The sequence below is a fragment of the Podarcis liolepis genome (assembly GCF_965112155.1).
Source record: "Podarcis liolepis genome assembly, chromosome: 7".
NCBI classification, from domain to species: Eukaryota; Metazoa; Chordata; class Lepidosauria; order Squamata; family Lacertidae; genus Podarcis; species Podarcis liolepis.
Genome location: NC_139561.1, coordinates 82,558,315 through 82,575,848, shown reverse-complemented (window position 1 = coordinate 82,575,848; position 17,534 = coordinate 82,558,315). Strand labels below are relative to the sequence as shown.

Below are 17,534 nucleotides of genomic sequence, written 5' to 3'. Positions count from 1 at the left end.
GCGTCCCCGCCCCTCCTACAGTCTCTAGAGTCCATGTCACTTATTCCCATCTCCCCTTTCCTCCGAGGAGCAAGAGGCGGCAGACCCGGGTCTTCTCTTCCTCGCTCCGTTTCATCCTCACAACCCTGTAAGATCCAGAGTCTTTCCCTACCATGGGGAAAAGCGGAGGGTGGGCGAGAGAGATACAGAGGCCACACACACACAAAACCGTCTAGGATAATGACTCGGGAAAGCTGATCTGGCCTTTCCCACGACCGTGGCAGTGGCGAGGGGAGGACCAGGCAGGCTCCAGAGATGGGACTTTCCCCCGGGGAGGGCGAGGCGAGATCGCGTCGCGTAAAAAAACGCCCCTCCCCGCAGCAAGCGAAACCGAAAGTACAGCTGCGCGTCGGCGAAGCTTGAGCCGCAGGGTCTCCAGGCAGCGGCTCTTTCGCTGGATTGTCTCCTCGTCTTCCTGGGGGGAAATCCTGCGGCTCCCGTGCGCTGCTTTCCGCACCAGGACGCGCCTGCCGTGCGCGCCGGATCAGCGTCCCACGACCAGGTTCGCGTGCCGGGTTCCGCCACTTTATTTCTCCCTAAACTTGCAAGAAAGGATTGCGTAACGCGTCGGAGGAAGAGGAGGGGTGAGCTTGCGCGGAGGAGTGAAGGGGGGCTGGGGAGGGAGTCTTTTTGCTTTGTCTTAAAAAAAACACCACTTTTTAAACAAATAAAACAACACACTGCAACAAACAATTACGATAAACCACAATCTCTTCTATAATGCATTTGTATCCGGAGGGTGGTGGGGTGAAAGTCTTTGGAAAACCAAACATTGATAAATGTTTGATAAAGAATCAGCCAGTCTCTTCCAAACAAAGCCAGGCACAGAGCTGTTATTGTAGCGAAATGTTTTGGGAGGCAGCCAACGTTTTATTTTTAGTTCTGTTCCTCTGCAGGTCCTCTGCTGGGAGCTGTAACTCTGTGAGGAGGAAAGGAGTCTCCGAACAGAAGCCAGCCCCGTCCCCCTAACAGGCTACAGCTGTTTGGGAAGTCATGGCTGTTCAAAAGGGCTTTCAGTGGTGTAGTCGAGCCCTTAACTGGCCCCAAAGCAGCGTGATATACCATTTGCACTTGGGGAAACTGGGTTCCACCAAATGAAGGAAGTCGGGTTTCCTGAGCCCTGAAAGAATAAAAGGTAGCTGATCAGGGAAAACAAGAGAGGGAGGTGTGTTGCTCTATGAAGTACAGATGACCTTTGAACAGTGAGTAAAATATGGCTGTTTCACAGTGAATGTCCAGTGTGGAAGTGGACTGTATTAACCTTGAAAATGCCCAAACCTCTAACCAGCTACCTGGACCATCACTCCAGCCATCTTTGACAGCAGCATCTTGAAGTATTCTCCTTCCTGTTCTTGACATTCAGTCCCCCGTGCTAGAGTTTTGGGAGCGGAAATCCCTGATCAGGACTTTGTGCAGAGTAGGAATCAACAAGCTCTCCACAACAAGAAAGAGTGCCAAAGTTCTACTGCAGTCTCTTAACTTGTTACAAAAAAAGTTGCAAATACAAATCAACACATTGCTCTTAAACAACTAGCAATGCAGTCTATTTTTTTTTTTTAAGGTTCTCACTTGTTAATACAGTGGTACCTCGAGTTAAGTACTTAATTCATTCCGGAGGTCCGTTCTTAACCTGAAACTGTTCTTAACCTGAAGCACCACTTTAGCTAATGGGGCCTCCTGCACCACCGGAGCACGATTTCTGTTGTCATCCTGAAGCAAAGTTCTTAACTCGAGGTACTTTTTCTGAGTTAGCGGAGCCTGTAACCTGAAGCATATGTAACCTGAAGCATATGTAGCCCGAGGTACCACTGTACAGTTAAAGAACTATTCTCTTTCTCAATAAGCTGGCAGCTTCTGAGAGAGACCCAGACTCCCAAGGATGAGTCACCAATTAAAATGAACACCGAAAATAATTTTCCATCCCCTTGTTGCAGCTATAGTTGCAAAAACACTTCTTTTTCTCCCCCCCCTTTATTGCACTTGTACAATTCTCTGCAAAACAAACATCCTGCAAATGCAGAGCACTAAGTTTCATACACAATGCACACAAACGTAGCGTTTCGTGAGTGTTAAACTTATATCCTTTGCAGCCTACAGATTCCTCAGTGTCCCCGGTCTCCGTCCTGGCCTGGTTTTGACCAGAACTCACCCAAGCATCATGGAAGAGCCCATGTGCCTGATCGAGAACAACCCCAAGGAACAGCTGCGGGTCAACCAGGAAGCCCTGAAGATCTTGCAGAGCATCCAGCAGCCAGTGGTTGTGGTGGCCATCGTGGGACTGTACCGCACTGGCAAGTCCTACCTCATGAACAAGCTGGCAGGAAAGGACAAAGGAGGTAGGAACATAAGACATACTTTTGTGGGGTTGGGTATGGCCCATGGCATTTAGCTGCCTGTGGCAGTAAAGCAAATGGTCCCCCCCCCCCGGCTGTTGCCCCATCCCCAAGTTAAATTATGTAATACTCAAGTCTAGTCAAGTGATTTTGGTATTTGAAGCAGAAACTCCTCCAAGCATATAGCAGAAACCACTGCCTGTTCATGACACCCAAAATCTGCTGCCCAAGGTGACGTTCTCACTCTACCTAACAGTAGGACTGGCCCGTATATTTGCTCTGTGAGCTGGCATTCAGGTCCTCCTTGCAGACTTGCAGGAGAGTTGCTTGCAGGTATCTGATTGGCCACTGTGAGACTAGAATGCTGGACTAAATGGGCCAGGCTTTCCTTATGTTCTTCAGTGCAGTGAAGCCTTTCCCATTGACTCCCATCTCTCCCCCCCCCCCAGTACAAGAGGAGCTTACGCTCTTGACCGATTTATTTTATTTCAACCATTTGTATGCCACTTAGCACAGTAGTTTGTAAGCGGTGTAGAAGGGATGTTACAAAAAGATACAATCAAATCAGTTTAAAATAACCCCAGATCATTCTGCTGGAATAAGAGGCATTGTCACTGAGTGCCAGAAGTTCAACAGGGAGGGGGGAATTGTCTGCCCTCAGCCTGAAGGAAGTTCCATATAACTGAACACACAGTTCCCAGCGGATAGGAGCAGTGTGTCTGAGCTATTGGGGGAACCACTCACAGTGAGTCCAGCAAAAATCTCAACGATCAGGCAGGGATATAAGGAACCATCAGAAGTCCTTGGTGGTGGATCTCATTGTCCGGGCAGAACGATGGGGGTGGAGATGCTCCTTCAGGTATACTGGGCCGAGGCTGTTTAGGGCTTTAAAGATCAGCACCAACACTTTGAATTGTGCTTGGAAATATGCTATGCTTTGAACATGGACATCTATGTGTGAGCAGATACTCCTGTTTTCTGTACTACTAGGATTCCCGTGCTCTCTGGGGCTGTGATATCACCTATACCCTCAGTGCATGTGTGGACATCCCTGACAGGGTTTGTACGCTATGGGCTCTGGGACCAGGAGGCATGGGGTTGCTCTGACCTCCACATCCTCGTCTATAGGCATGGAAGACTGCTCTAAAAAGTGTACCCGAAACAGTTAAGGCAATTTCACACTACCCAGAAACCTGAGACTTGATACACATGACGCCTAAGGCACCTTGATTTACCAGCAAGTCAGAAGTGTTGACATTGTATGTTTTCGTTGGCAGTGGTCGAGAAATTGCAGAGCTGCATGCCTCACTGCTTCTGTCCTTCCCATTTCTACACTGCCCGCTACAGGTTTCTCTCTGGGATCCACAGTGCAAGCAGCCACCAAAGGTATCTGGATGTGGTGTCGCTCTCATCCCCTGAAGCCTGACCACACCCTGGTGCTGTTGGACACGGAAGGGCTGGGTGATGTCGAGAAGGTGAGTTAGGGGTGGGGGCAGCCAGGATAGTTCACCATGGAGCCTTTATCTGCAAGAGGAATTCAGAGATCAGGGCCATTCCCTAGGCAGCAGGAGCCACACTAGGATGCAGTGGGAACAGGACAGCACCCCGGGGGCCCCAAAGGGTGGAGAGATTTCCGAGAGATCTGAGATTTCAGACAAAAAAAATGCCAACATTCGCATTCTTGTCCCATGCCAGGAGTGGAAATCAGTGGATATGACCCATATTGAAATGAACAGGGTGCGATAACATAGTGACAATGCAACTTGCTTACTTGATGCAATTTCCATAACCAATCACATAAATTGTGTAAGTTGCGGAATTTTGCTGCAGCAGACAGCCAGACAAATAACAGTGTTTGGCAAAAGATGAACTGCAGTGGAATGGAAACAGTGCTGCGTACGACACATATGGTTTATGATGCCATCTTATGCCCCTAGTGGAGACCTCGGTCCAGTTCTAGCCCCTTGTTGCTCTGGAGTTTTATGCTCACCATGCTTCTTTGCAGAGCAACCCTGAGAACGATGCGTGGATCTTTGCCCTCTCCATTCTGCTTAGCAGCACCTTTGTCTACAACAGCATGCACACCATCGACCAGTATGCTCTGGAGAAACTGCAGTATCTTTTTGTAAGAGTGCTCCCTGGCAGAAACACGGGTTAGTGAAGTGTGTGGGAATCCTAATGCTGTGTTGTTTCACCAGGCCCTTGTCAGGTGTGACGGTGAGGGCTCCAGGGTCCTTAAATGAGAGGCAGGAGTCTTTTTAAGTGAAGTCTGATGGAGCTGGAGGGGGAGAGAGCAGACTTCTCAGAATAACACAGTACCTTGTAGAGGGGTCTTTGTAGAATTAGAATTTGTTGAGCTTTATGGAATTGGGAGCATCTGTTAGAGGGATTAAGAGACTCTAGTTCTGTTTGTACAGCCTCCTTCCTCTCCAGTTTGCTGAGCAACGTTAAGTAAGGTATAGCTGTAAGTTAAAAAACATTATTAAAAGATGGGGGGAAGGAATAATAAAAGGGATATATAGGAAAGATCCATCAAAGGGGAAAAAAGACTGGGGTCCTATTTTGCTGCATGTTTTGATGGTGTGAGGATTCCAGCTTAGTGCAGTAAGTGAAAATGCTAAGCCATTCCAAGTCAGGGTGATTTCGATTTCTGTGAGGGCAAATTCAGGTTTAAAAGAAAGGCACATAGTGCCATTTCACTGCACAATTCAATGAGAAGTAAAATGACTTGCACCAGAGAACCCTGGGAAATGTAGTTTGGTGTTGGGGGGATTAGACTTCTCCCTTGGCACAGGCTTCACCAACCTGTGGTCCTCTAGATGTGGCTGGACTACAACTCCCACATCCCTGACCACTGGCCTGAATCCCCATCCCTGAATAAAAACTGAAAGGGAGAGAGTCAGCTGAGATTCTCAAGGAAGAACGTTAAAACAGCCTTGGTGCTGCTACTGAGAAGGCCCTGTCTGGTGCCCCAGTCAATTGTGTCTCTGAAGGGCAAAGGAAACAGAACCTGACTTCTGGTGATGATCACAGAAAGGTAGACAGAGGATACCAGTATAGATATCACAGACACAAAACATTGTAAGGAGGGACTGTTGAGAAACTATTATTCTATTCTGGGATGGGGGTGGGGAAACATGACTCATTTCCTTAACTGAGTCCCCAGCTACGTGTCTGAATTAACTGAGCATATCAAGGTGAAGACATCGGCCAGGCAGAGCAGTAACAGATATGATGAGATGCCTGATGACTTTGCCTTCTTCTTCCCAACTTTCATCTGGACTGTTCGGGATTTCACACTGCAGCTGGAGCTGGATGGGTGCCCTATTTCAGAGGACGAGTATCTGGAGCACGCACTGAAGTTGAAGAAAGGTGCTGTGGGGAGCTTTCCTTGCTTGAAAAGATTGGGCCTTGCTGCTTTTGAAGCGGAGGCCTAGTAGGGTTGCTTGTAAAAACAAAACCTGAAAGTGGTTTACAAAAAGAATGCAATGGTGACATTACCAGTACAATTATACAGTTTAAAACTGCATTGCAGGGGGTTGAACTAGATGCCTTCCAATTCTACGATTCTATGATTCTAAAAAAGGTTCCTAACATGTTTTTTAGAAGTACTTAAAATCCACAATAAGATAAAAACCATATTAAAAAAAAACACCTGTCAACATTCTGCAGGTCTGGATAGGCTTGTCCAAGGAAAAAATGTTTTAGCAGGTGCCGAAGAGAGCATGTTGTTGTTTAGTTGTTTAGTCGTGTCCGACTCTTCGTGACCCCATGGACCAGAGCACGCCAGGCACTCCTGCCTTCTACTGCCTCCCGCAGTTTGGTCAGACTCATGTTTGTAGCTTCGAGAACACTGTCCAACCATCTCGTCCTCTGTCGTCCCCTTCTTCTTGTTCCCTCCATCTTTCCCAACATCGGGGTCTTTTCCAGGGAGTCTTCTCTTCTCATGAGGTGGCCAAAGTATTGGAGCCTCAGCTTCACGATCTGTCCTTCCAGTGAGCACTCAGGGCTGATTTCCTTCAGAATAGATCGGTTTGATCTTCTTGCAGTCCATGGGACTCTCAAGAGATCTCCTCCAGCACCATAATTCAAAAGCATCAATTCTTCGGCGATCAGCCTTCTTGATGGTCCAGCTCTCACTTCCATACATCACTACTGGGGAAACCATAGCTTTAACTACACGGACCTTTGTTGGCAAGGTGATGTCTCTGCATAGGGAATGTGATTGCCTGATGTCAGTAAGCAAGGCGTTCCAAAGTATGGGTTCTGCCACACTAAGAGTGATTTCTTGCCAATGTGGACCTGGTATTGCATGGCAGCTGTGCCAGTTATGCGGATCAAAGCAGTCAAGTGAGCAAATACAGTGGAACCTTGGGTTACGTTACCCTCAAGTAAAGTCAACTTCAGGTTGTGAAAGTGTCAAACCCGGAAGTGTTTCACCGCTCGCATGCGCAGAAGCGGTCTCTCTGGTTGCGAAAACTTCAGGATACGGCAGGAGCTCCGGAACAGATCCCGTTCACAACTGGAGTTACCACTGTATATGGTGTAAGGCAGCCTTGCAGGTAAATGGTCCCAAGCTGTTGAAACACTTTATACTAACAGCATTGTGTGTAATTTGATTCGATATTAGATGCCCCCGAAAAGCAAGACCTTCCTAAGAAATTCCTGCGGCAGTATTTCCCCAACCGCAAGTGCTTCGCCTTTGAATGCCCAGCCTCGCGGAAAGACTTGGCCGTCTTGGAGGACCTCCCGGAATCAAGGCTGAGCGCAGAGTTCGTGAAGCAAACGCACTGTTTCTGCAACTACATTTATGAGAACGCCCAGGCCAAAGTGATCCAGGGAGGGCACTTGGTGACTGGGACATGTGAGTAGAAGCAGGGGAAAATATACTGAAAAGGCTCCTGGAATATTCCATATGGGGCAGGGGTTGGGCCTCTTTGGCTCATCAGGGTTCCATTTTGACTTATGAGGCCATTTTTTCCAAAACCATAACCTCCTGTCTATTAGCTAATATCAGTCCAATGCATGTGTGACATCAGCTGTTGGGTGAGGGGGAGCAATTCTATGTTGGCTTCTCATACCAGTTCTCCACACAAAAAACTGGCCCATGCAGCCACTACAGCAGGATTAGGGCTAATCCTGCTCCATTTTTCTTTAGGGAACTCACCCATGTAGCCAGAGCAAGGAGGATTTAACCCCCATTCATCAGGTGATGAGTGGGGAGTTCAATCCTGCTCGGTTTGGCAGGATCACAGCTTCCATTGAAACAAAGTCCCCCTGTCCCCTCACTTTAGCAGTGCCTTTCTTCCTGCAAGAGGCGTTGAAGTCTGAACTTCAGAGCACCATATCGAGTGACGTTATTGTGACGCCAGGTGATGGTCAAGTGGGTTGCCCTGCCCACTTCTCACATTTGGTACCAAAGGTCAGTCCTCATAAGAATCTGGCCCATGAAGCCGAAGAAAATTCCCAGTCCAAATGCGGGTCTACTCAGAAGCAAGTCCCATTGGATTTGAGGGAATCACTCTCAAGTATACAGAGGATTTTAAAAAATCTTTTTATTTAGTGCAAGAGGCCAAAATTTAGACTAGTTCTTTGGAGAAGATTCTGATGTTCTGTTTTTAAAAAAAACACCTCTGGATTTTATGAAATAAAACAGCTGTTGCCTCCTTGAGTTCCCTGGATGAAGAAAGACAGAAAGTTAATGAAGTAAAATAAGACAACTGAGTTAGCCTGCCCTTGTCTTCCTCTCCCTTTTGCAGCCCTGGGGAGCCTAGTGGAGACTTATGTGGACTCCATCCGCAACGGATGTATGCCTTGCATCGAGAACGCTGTGGTGGCCTTGGCTCAGATCGAGAACCAGGCTGCCATGAAGGATGCTCTGAACCGCTATGAGGCAATGGTGGACCTCATGTTGATGCCTCCCACTGAGGACATCGCAGAGGTTCTGCAAGTGCACGCTGCTTGCGAAGAGGAGGCCATTCGAGTGTTCCTGGCCCGTGCCTTCAAGGACGAAGACCAAGTGCGCCAGAGAGAATTAGGGGTATGGGATTCTATCTCTCTCGTGGGAATAGGATGTTGGCCCTCTTGGTTGGTTTCCTAAGTTCAAAGAACCTTTTCTGTCTGCTGCAGAACTCCTGTGCATCCCAGCAAATCCTGGAGCACGTTCTAAGGCAGGGACAGCCAATGTGGTAGCCTTCAGATATTTTGGACTCTTAGTTCCCACCATTCCTGACCATCTCCCATTCTGGCTAAGGATGATGGTAGGTTGGGAGTCCAGCAACATCCGGAAGGGAACATATTGGCTGTCCTGGTTCTAAGCATTGGATGCTGCTCAGGCCTTCTGGACCACATTCTTGCCCTGAGTAAATGGAGGGGGTATCTTGGACAACATTGAAGACTCTTCTGTGACTTCAAGTTACAGGGAAGATTGGCAGTGGTGGAGAAGCAGTATTTCAGGGAAGCTTGTCCCCCCATTGATCTCCTTTAAAAAATAAAATAAAATACTTTTTGGATATTTCCCCCATTTTTAACAAAAGGAGAAATAGTATCTTAATCTGAGTTGTTCCCCTATCATGCTCATGAGTAGGGATGGATTAACCTGTCAATTTTGGTTTCTGTCAGTTGCTCGTTTTTCCAGTCTTAAATGGGAAAATCTCATTGAGTTTCCAAGGAACAGTAGGGTTGCCCGGAATATCCAATTAATATCTAGGACCAATTCAGAAAGATTGGTTGGAGATTTTTACCCAAGTTTAGGATGAACCAGCTTAGATGGCAGACGGTGAAGATCTGGGTTATTGGAAGGAGTGGACCACCTATGAACTGCCTTGGTCAGCTGGACCAGCAAAGAGGTTCAGGGTTGGAGAACTCCTGGAACAGGGGATAACAGGCCTTTCTTTATTAGGGAACATCTGCTTTATCTGACTCTGTCCACCTCTCTCCTCCAGAGGCAGCTACAAGAAAAACTTCAAGAGTTGTGCACTCGCAACGAGCAGGCGTCATCAGACCGTTGCCTGGCTGTGCTCCTGGAGCTATTCCAAGAAATGGAGGAGAGGATTAGCAATGGGGAATACGCAGTGCCTGGTGGCTATCAAAGGTTCCTCGAGGACCAGAAGAAAGTAGTGGAGAAATATCACCAGGCGCCTGAGAAGGGAGTAATGGTATGTTAGTCACCAACCTTGGCTTCTCTGCTCTTGCATGGGGATTCCTGTTTTCAGTGGGTGCTTCCAGATGGGAGCTTAATATTACAACTGGGTCATTTGGATATTGCAAACAAGTCACTGGCAATAGGATTTTAGTTAAGTTTTTTGTATGGTAAATCTAGATTAAGGGGGTGGGGGGGTAGGGGGGATATGGACTTCCTTTTTGATGGCAGTAACATCAGTCACATGACCTGCCCCATACATTTAAAGCACACAACTTCCTCCAACGAATTATAGGGATTGCAGTAAAACAGTTCCCATGATTCCTTGGGGAAAGCTGTGCGCTTTAAATGTGTGGTGTGGATCATGTGACATGTGAGGTCACTGTGAAAATTGTGTGTGCATGAGGATTACCAGTTCACAATAGATACCCATCTGGAAGTGCCCAGAGCCGACTTTATGATTCTTCAAGTTCCAAATGAGCCACCTCACTCTCCCCTCTTCAGGCTTCCCAGGCCCTACAAGACTTCCTGGAATCCAAGGAGACAGCAGCCCAGTCCATTCTGCAGGCTGACCGGACCCTCACGGACAAACAGAAGGAGCTTGAAGGTAAGCGCCTGTCCAGTAGCCTTTGTTTGCCTTGAAGACATACTGGCCCCAACAGGCCACTGTAGCTGCAAAAATATGATAACACAGTAAACAATGAATTGTTTCTACAGTCATACCTTGGGTTGTGAACATGATCTGTGCGGGAGGCATGTCTGCAACTCGCAGTGTTCGCAGCCTGAAGCGCCGCATCTGCGCATGCGCATGATGTCATTTTGCGCTTCTGCGCATGTGTGGGCATCAAAATCTGGAAGTAACCTGCTCTGGTACTTCCAGGTTTGGTGCAGTCCTCAACCTGAAAACGCGCAACCCACAGTGTTTGTAACCTGAGGTATGACAGTAATGCTGGTCCTACAGAGTGCACCCAGTGAAGTTAATGAACCTAAGTTAGTCATGTCTGTTAAGTTCAATTGGTCTACTCTGAGTAGGACCAGCATTGGACACAACCCACTAAGACTCTGTGTAGGCACAGTGGTAGGTACTCATTATCCCAGACGTTCTTGTCCTAAGAAGTTGTGTGAAACAACCTGTGTCGCTGTATCAAGCATCTCCCCAAGTGGTCCGTCGCCTCTTGAGTCGTTCCACCTCAGGTGATGCCAGCGCTGCGTTTTTGGGCTAGACCAGCCCTGAATGCAACTGCCCTGAATTCCCAGCTACTCCTCCTACTGTGCTGTTCTGCATCTGGGAGCAGGCTCTGCACCTGGCAAAAGTGGAAACTGCAAGGCTCCGCCCCCTTGAGGTGCAAAAGACAGGAGGACTCCTGCACCTTAGGTAGTTCTGCAGAACCTGCTCTCAGGTAAGGAACAGTGCGGTTAGAGGCATAGCTGGGAACCTCCGCTGGCAGAGGCAATATGTTTCTGAATACCAGCTGCTGGGGTTCACAAGTGGGGAAAGTGCTGTTGTGGTCAAACCCTTTTTGTTGCCTTTGTATAAGCATCTGGCTGGCCCTCATGAAAAGAGTTTGCTGGACTAGGTGGGCTGCTGACCTGGCTAAAGCACCCTACAGAGTCGGAGGAGGGCTCCCAGGAGTTCGGATATGCAGGAATTCCAAAGAAAGATGCCCAAACCATCAGAACGATCAGGTGTAACAACTTATTAAGGAAGGGTTCAAACCTAGAGCAAACGTCTGACAGCTCCCTCCGCCCGCCTGCTCACACCATTCCATGGGATGGACTGCAGCAAGGAGATGGCTTGTCCGCACCCAAGTAAAGATACACATAATCTTCATGGGCTCAGTGCTCTAAACCACTGGGCCTCTTGGGCTTGCCGATTGGAAGGTTGGTGGTTTGAATCCCAGTGACGGAGCAAGCTCCCACTGCTCTGTCCCAGTTCCTGCCAACCTAGCAGTTCGAAAGCATGCCAGTACAAGCAGATAAATAGGTACCGCTGTGGCAGGAAGGTAAATGGCATTTCTGTGTGCTTGGGTTTCCGTCATGGTGTCCTCTTGTGCCAGAAGAGGTTTAGTCATGCTGGCCACATGACCCGGAAAGCTGTACCTTTATGTCACATGGAAACACAGGTGCCTAGTATTAACCATTGCCTGGGGTATCTTGGGAACACAAGTGGGTGGTATTAACCATACCTCCCCCTCTAGCTATGCCTGGGGCCTGTGGATACATCAAAGCATGTGAAGCACACATGTGCTCAGTGCTGCAGCTGCTACCGATTAGGCAGGGGTCATCTTGATCATCAATATGCAAAGTTTCCAGACCAGCTTACCTTTCAGTTCAACACACCAGGCCTGATCCAGGAGGCTGTTCTTATGTTCTTCATTACAAGAGGACACTTCATTAAGTGTTGCCTGCATGAAGAGCAACACCTACTTAACATTACCTCTTCCACCCAGATAATGTGCAGAAGCCCTGACCTATATCTGCCCACCTAAATTACAGGCCACTCTAAAGAGCAGGGCTCATTGCAAAGCAGGGAATGGGATGGCTGTGACCTTCTGGAGGTGGCTGGACTGCATCTCCTGTCCCTCACTAATGGTCGCATTGGCTGAGACATGCTGAAGACCCAACTGATATCTGGAAGGCCCCCTCTGTTCTACAGCTCGAAAAACATCACCGGTGGGAGAAGACATTCCTGCTAATTGTGTTCCTCCCCCACTATAGTGGAGAAAGCCAGGGCTGAGGCCGCCAGGCGGGAAGCTGAGCTGCAAAAACGGATGCAAGAACAGGCCGAGCAGATGATCCGGGAAAAGGATCGGAGCTATGAGGAGCACAAGCGCCAGTTGTTGGCCAAGATGGATGAAGACAGGAAGGCCCTCCTGGCTGCGAATGAGAGATTGTTGAACCAGAAGCTCCAGGTAACAGCCCTTCTCTGCTCCCATATTGTTTGCTTTTCTTAAAAAAGATGTTTCAATACATGCAGTTCCTTATGTGTAGGTCTCATGATCAGCAAGGGCACACCAGTAAGTGGAGCTTAAGGGGGACCTCCAGAACTGGTGTTTCATTGTATCCTGCAGCATGTTCTTGACACAATGGTTAGTGCACTAGGGATGGCTATATTATTCTACAGGCCACATTCACACCATACATCGAAAGCCGTGGTGATACCACTTTGAACAGCCACAGCTTCCTTCAAAGAATGATGGGAGCTGTCGTTTGGTTAAGGATGCTGAGAGTTCTTTCAGAGGCCCCCTATTCTTCACCCCAGAGCTATAATACTCAAAAGTTCCATGTGAAAAGGGATTGATTGTTCAACCCCTCTGGAAGCACCCTTCCTCTTGCTTCCTTGGAGGGAGGCTAGAGAGTAGAGCATGTGTAGAAGCTAGCCTACTGTCAGACGTAGGTCTCCGTTGTTGGTGAAGTTGACTCTTCAAGGAAACGAATATGCAACTTGGCCTCGTGGTCTCAGCAACACTCCCCAGTAGGTCATGCCCCATGGAAGGGTTGCCAGGACTGAAGGTCCCTGTCTTCCACCCTCTCTAAGGCTCCTCCTCCTCCTGGATGTTTCCTAAGCAGTCTCTAACTGCATTGGCATGCCTCTGGCCTCTGCTCAGCCCATCTTGGAGACAACTGGAGCCCATCTCAGAGGCAAGTGGAGAGGGGAGTTTGTCGCAGCAGGAGAGGGAGACTTCCTGGGTTCTTCAGCAGTCCCTTGACCACCCCTGCTCCTCTGCTTCAGCCTCAGAGTCTGAACTGCTCCCTGTCAGGTTCTTCCTGCTCACTAAAACCTGTGCCCCTTCAGCATCTGACACCTTCTCCTGCCCAGCCAGTCCCTGACACCTACTATACAAGGCAACAAAATTTACATGAATTGCTCCAACCACTTTTGCTTCTGCCCCCTCCCATCACTGACATGTGCTCTCTGGAAGATGGTCCAAAAGGAAATGTGACCCTCTTTGCTTCATGGGCAGGGGAAGAAACATGTTTTTGTTTGTTCCTTGAAAACTTCCATGGATCCTGGGATCTGCTGGGAGCTGGCAGCTCTGGGTTCTGTTGTAGCCCAGTTCCATCTGTTTTGTGATCCTCTATGCTTCCCCCCTCCTCTCACACAAAATATGTTACAATTAACAGATGCTGACTTTGTTACGCATCTCTCCACCCCCTTCTTCTGACAGGAGCAGAGGCGTCTTCAGCAAGAAGGGTACCAGCAGGAATTCTTAAAGCTACAATCTCAGGTCCAGAGCTTGGAGTCTCAGATACAGCAACAGAGGAGTCAGAAAAGAAGAGGGTGTGTGATCTCTTGAGGACTGCATCTCTGAACAGCCCTGATGGACTGAGTGAAAGAAGGGGAAATCCTGGCCTGGCTTCAGGGCTGTGGATGTGGTTCAGCTGGGATGGGAAAAGGAGAGAGCTCTACTTCGTACCACTTTTAATAAATGTTTGCAGTGTGCCTATATACGTGTACATGATAAAATTTTTTGCTGCATTTTCAAAAGAGCTGGGATAGGTCGCAGAACGGAGGTTTCTGTGTAAAGATTAAGAGTACCATGGTACCTATGGTTACAAACTTAATTCGTTCCGGAGGTCCGTTCTTAACCTGAAACCGTTCTTGACCTGAGGTACCACTTCAGCTAATGGGGCCTCCCGCTGCCACCACACAGTTTCTGTTCTCATCCTGAGGTAAAGTTCTTATCCTGAGGTACTACTTCCGGGTTAGCGGAGTCTGTAACCCGAAATGTTTGTAACCCGAGGTACCATTGCATTGTATCCAGGCTTACAATGCAATCCTAATCATATTTACTTCAAAGTAAGTCCTGTTGTATTTAGTGGGGCTTCCTCCAAAGCAGAGTTAGGGTTGAAGTCTTAGACATGTTTAGAGCCGGTGAAGCCAGCTGGACCTAGTTAGACTAGCATGATTTCAACAAGTTTGCTCTAAGGCTGTAGTTCTAACTTAATTGATTTTAATAGGACTTGCTTTTGATACGATACGATTATCTTTATTGTCATTGTCCCATACAGAACAACAAGTAGGCTTGGTTAGAGTTGCAGCCTAAGCTGGGCTCCAGCCCAAGATTTTCAGCTTGAAATTATCTGAAGGCAAGTTAAGTGTGTGGAAAACCTATTTGGTTTGGATGTTTGGAACTGACCACTGATTTTTCTATCCATGAAACTCAGAAGGATGGGTTTTAGGAAATGGGAAATAGAGGTCATCCACCATCATCCGACTTGTTTATTTCAGTATGTGTGTCATTATTCCTGAAGGGCATCCTTTATCTCGGGCAAATTCACTGCACCTATGTACTGACTTCTGTTCTAAACAATCGCCTGTGTCTGTGTGGAGTGAATCAGTCTTCAGGGGGCGTTTACAGTGTTGTCTACGGTTGTATTTTGATATGGATGGTGCTAATATAAAACCAGATGGTTGGATCCATCTCTTAGGAAGAAGATAGGAAGCTGCCTGATACATAGTCAGATCACTGGTCCATTTGATTTTGTCTGCACTGACTGGCAGCATCTCCCTGGGGTTTCAGATAGGGACTTTTCCAACCCGATCTGGAGATGCCAGGAATTGAACCGGCGACCCTCTGCATGCTAAGCAGCTCCTCTGCCACTGAGCTACGCCTTTGCCCCTCTCCCGCATTGCTAAGAACACTCAGAATCAGCTATGTGATGGGGCTGTTGCTGCCCAGTCCACATGTACAAAGCAGCTAAGGTGGAGAATCCCTCATATTTGGCTCGTGGTGCTGTGTGTTATGAACTGGTCTGCAGCCAAAGATGGGTAAATGTGTAGCTGCTGTGCTTCTGCAACCTCTGAATTCCTCACCCCCAAACCCAGATTCCTGGCATCCCTCCAACCACCAGTGATCTGCACTATTGACAAGGGAAGGAGGAAGGAATCTAGTCAGTTTGCTGGATTGGGGCTGCTGCCAAGTCTTTTGAGATGAACCCCCTCTCCCCTTGTGCAGAATGAGTGGGGGGGGTGTCTTATGCACGCTTACTCTGAAAGTATTGCAGCCTGAGACCTGTCACAATGAGAATTGTACTGAAAATGTGCATGAAGTGCTTGTGTGTTTCAGTATTATTATTTTTAAATAAAAGCTTTTGTCTTTGAGTATTCCTGATTTGTTACTAGTCTCTTCAGCTAACATCTTTTTAAATGTTTTTATTTTGGAGAACTGTTGTACCAGCTAGCATTGCCAATTCTATCCCATTCCAGGAAATCGGTCAAGCAACACTCTTGCCGAGGGAAAAAGTTCAGTGATCTCAGTACCGCTCACAGGTTTTGTGTTGGGGAGCCATTATTTCCCAAGGTTAGGATACCGTGTTAAATCTTAAAACTAAGACAAGGAACTAGTCGGTTCTCAATATGACAGTTGAGCAAGCAGACACAACTGCCTCATTTGCTTGTGAAGCAATTTCTCCCTTGAGAAAGACTTGCGGCTACAGCTAATTGCGGCTAAAAGGTCATCTCTTTGGGTCTACTCAGTTTGGACTGTCACGGCTTTCCCCATCAAATGCAGACCCTGAAATTTGTTTAAAGAGTGCCTAGTCAAGTTAAAGGAAGGCGGGAAGTTATGAGTGTGGTTGGGTGAGGAAATAATAAAAAGTGAGGTCAGAGAGAAATGAAATGCAGAAAAGTACAGGATTGCGGCAATTCTGAGGACGCAAGGTGAGAGACAGGCAGAGGGGTGCAAAAAAGGGAAGGGGGAAATGAGTGGCTGCTGGCTCCTGCCCCATCAGGGCAACATTTGGGGGCAGACATCCAGGGCCCCAGGGCCAGGCTTGCTACTGCAAAAGACCGAGGGTGTGTGTTCGCATTACTGCCTCAAAGTGCAGTGACTTTTTGAGGGTTTTTGTGTGTGTGCGCATTTCTCCTCTCCCTCCCTCCCACCCAGCTCCTTTTTATCTGTAAAAGAAAATAAGCATTTAAAACATTCAGAAATAATAATTAAAATCAACTGTAATCTAAAACGAGATTAAAACACATGACAGGCTGGATATTTGATGTGCTCATAGGCCCTCCTCCCAGGTTGGTCACCCCTGCTCTGGTGCCACAGAATGTTGCACGCCACCATAATCTGAGGTGCAGGGTTCAATTTCCATGGAATGAGGGTCAGTGGTGACTGTGGTGTCTTTATGATATATGGTTTATTTGCATATATAAGGTAAAGGACCCCTGGATGGTTAAGTCCAGTCAAAGGCGACTATTGTTGCACAACCCTCATCTTGCTTTCAGGCAGAGGGAGCCGGGGTTTGTCCACAGGCAGCTTTCCGGGTCATGTGGCCAACATGACTAAACCGCTTCTGGCACAATGGGACACCATGATGGAAACCAGAGCGTACCTTCCCGCCACAGTGGTACCTATTTATCTACTTGCACTTGCTTTTGAACTGCTAGGTTGGCAGGAGTTGGGACAGAGCAACAGGAGCACATCCTGTTGCGGGGATCCGAACCGCTGACCTTCTGATCTGCAAGCCCAAGAGGCTCAGTGGTTTAGACCACACCACCACCCTATTTGCATATTTACCTATTTGCGTACACGCCCACCCACCCTGACAACAGAAATCAAGCATGCCTTTCCTTCCCTGGCTTCCGCCTGAAGGCTGCTTCCAACTCTCACACATGACTCTGCTGCCCCTACCAGCCAGGTGATTGAGGGGGAGCACCCATTTGGCACAAAGCTACTTCCCTTTGTTATAGGTAAAGGTGAAGGGACCCCTGACCATTAGGTCCAGTCACAGACAACTCTGGGATTGCGGCGCTCATCTCGCTTTATTGGCCGAAGGAGCTGGCGTACAGTTTCCCCAGTAAGTCACCAAGAAGATGGTCTGGCTAGTTCATACCAGATTTTAACCCTTGTTGTGGGTCTAGGAGCCCAGGAATTAGGGCTCGGGCATTATGCAGACTACTAGTAAAGGTAAAGGGACCCCTGACCATTAGGTCCAGTCGCGGACAACTCTGGGGTTGCGGCGCTCATCTCGCTTTATTGGCCGAGGGAACCGGTGTACAGCTTCCGGCTCATGTG

At 48.0% G+C, this 17,534-nt stretch overlaps 1 protein-coding gene across 6 annotated transcripts; it reads left to right on the top strand.

Annotated features, from left to right (window-relative positions):
* The first annotated feature begins 363 nt into the window (after nucleotides 1-363).
* On the top strand, nucleotides 364-15,619 carry LOC310712456 (guanylate-binding protein 7-like). Of its 6 annotated transcripts, none has more exons than XM_083515534.1 (11): nucleotides 364-623; nucleotides 2,130-2,375; nucleotides 3,720-3,847; nucleotides 4,378-4,487; nucleotides 5,539-5,744; nucleotides 7,003-7,236; nucleotides 8,132-8,412; nucleotides 9,317-9,529; nucleotides 10,018-10,120; nucleotides 12,232-12,425; nucleotides 13,683-15,619. In XM_083515534.1, exons 2-11 carry the CDS (start codon nucleotides 2,198-2,200, stop codon nucleotides 13,809-13,811), a joined length of 1,776 nt encoding a protein of 591 aa, XP_083371660.1. In that variant the 5' UTR covers nucleotides 364-623; nucleotides 2,130-2,197; the 3' UTR covers nucleotides 13,812-15,619. The 6 variants fall into 6 exon arrangements, with proteins under 6 accessions (XP_083371660.1, XP_083371661.1, XP_083371658.1 ...); XM_083515535.1 differs by having other exon boundaries at nucleotides 381-541; XM_083515532.1 differs by having other exon boundaries at nucleotides 383-541; nucleotides 4,378-4,525; nucleotides 5,532-5,744.
* The last annotated feature ends 1,915 nt before the right edge of the window (nucleotides 15,620-17,534 follow it).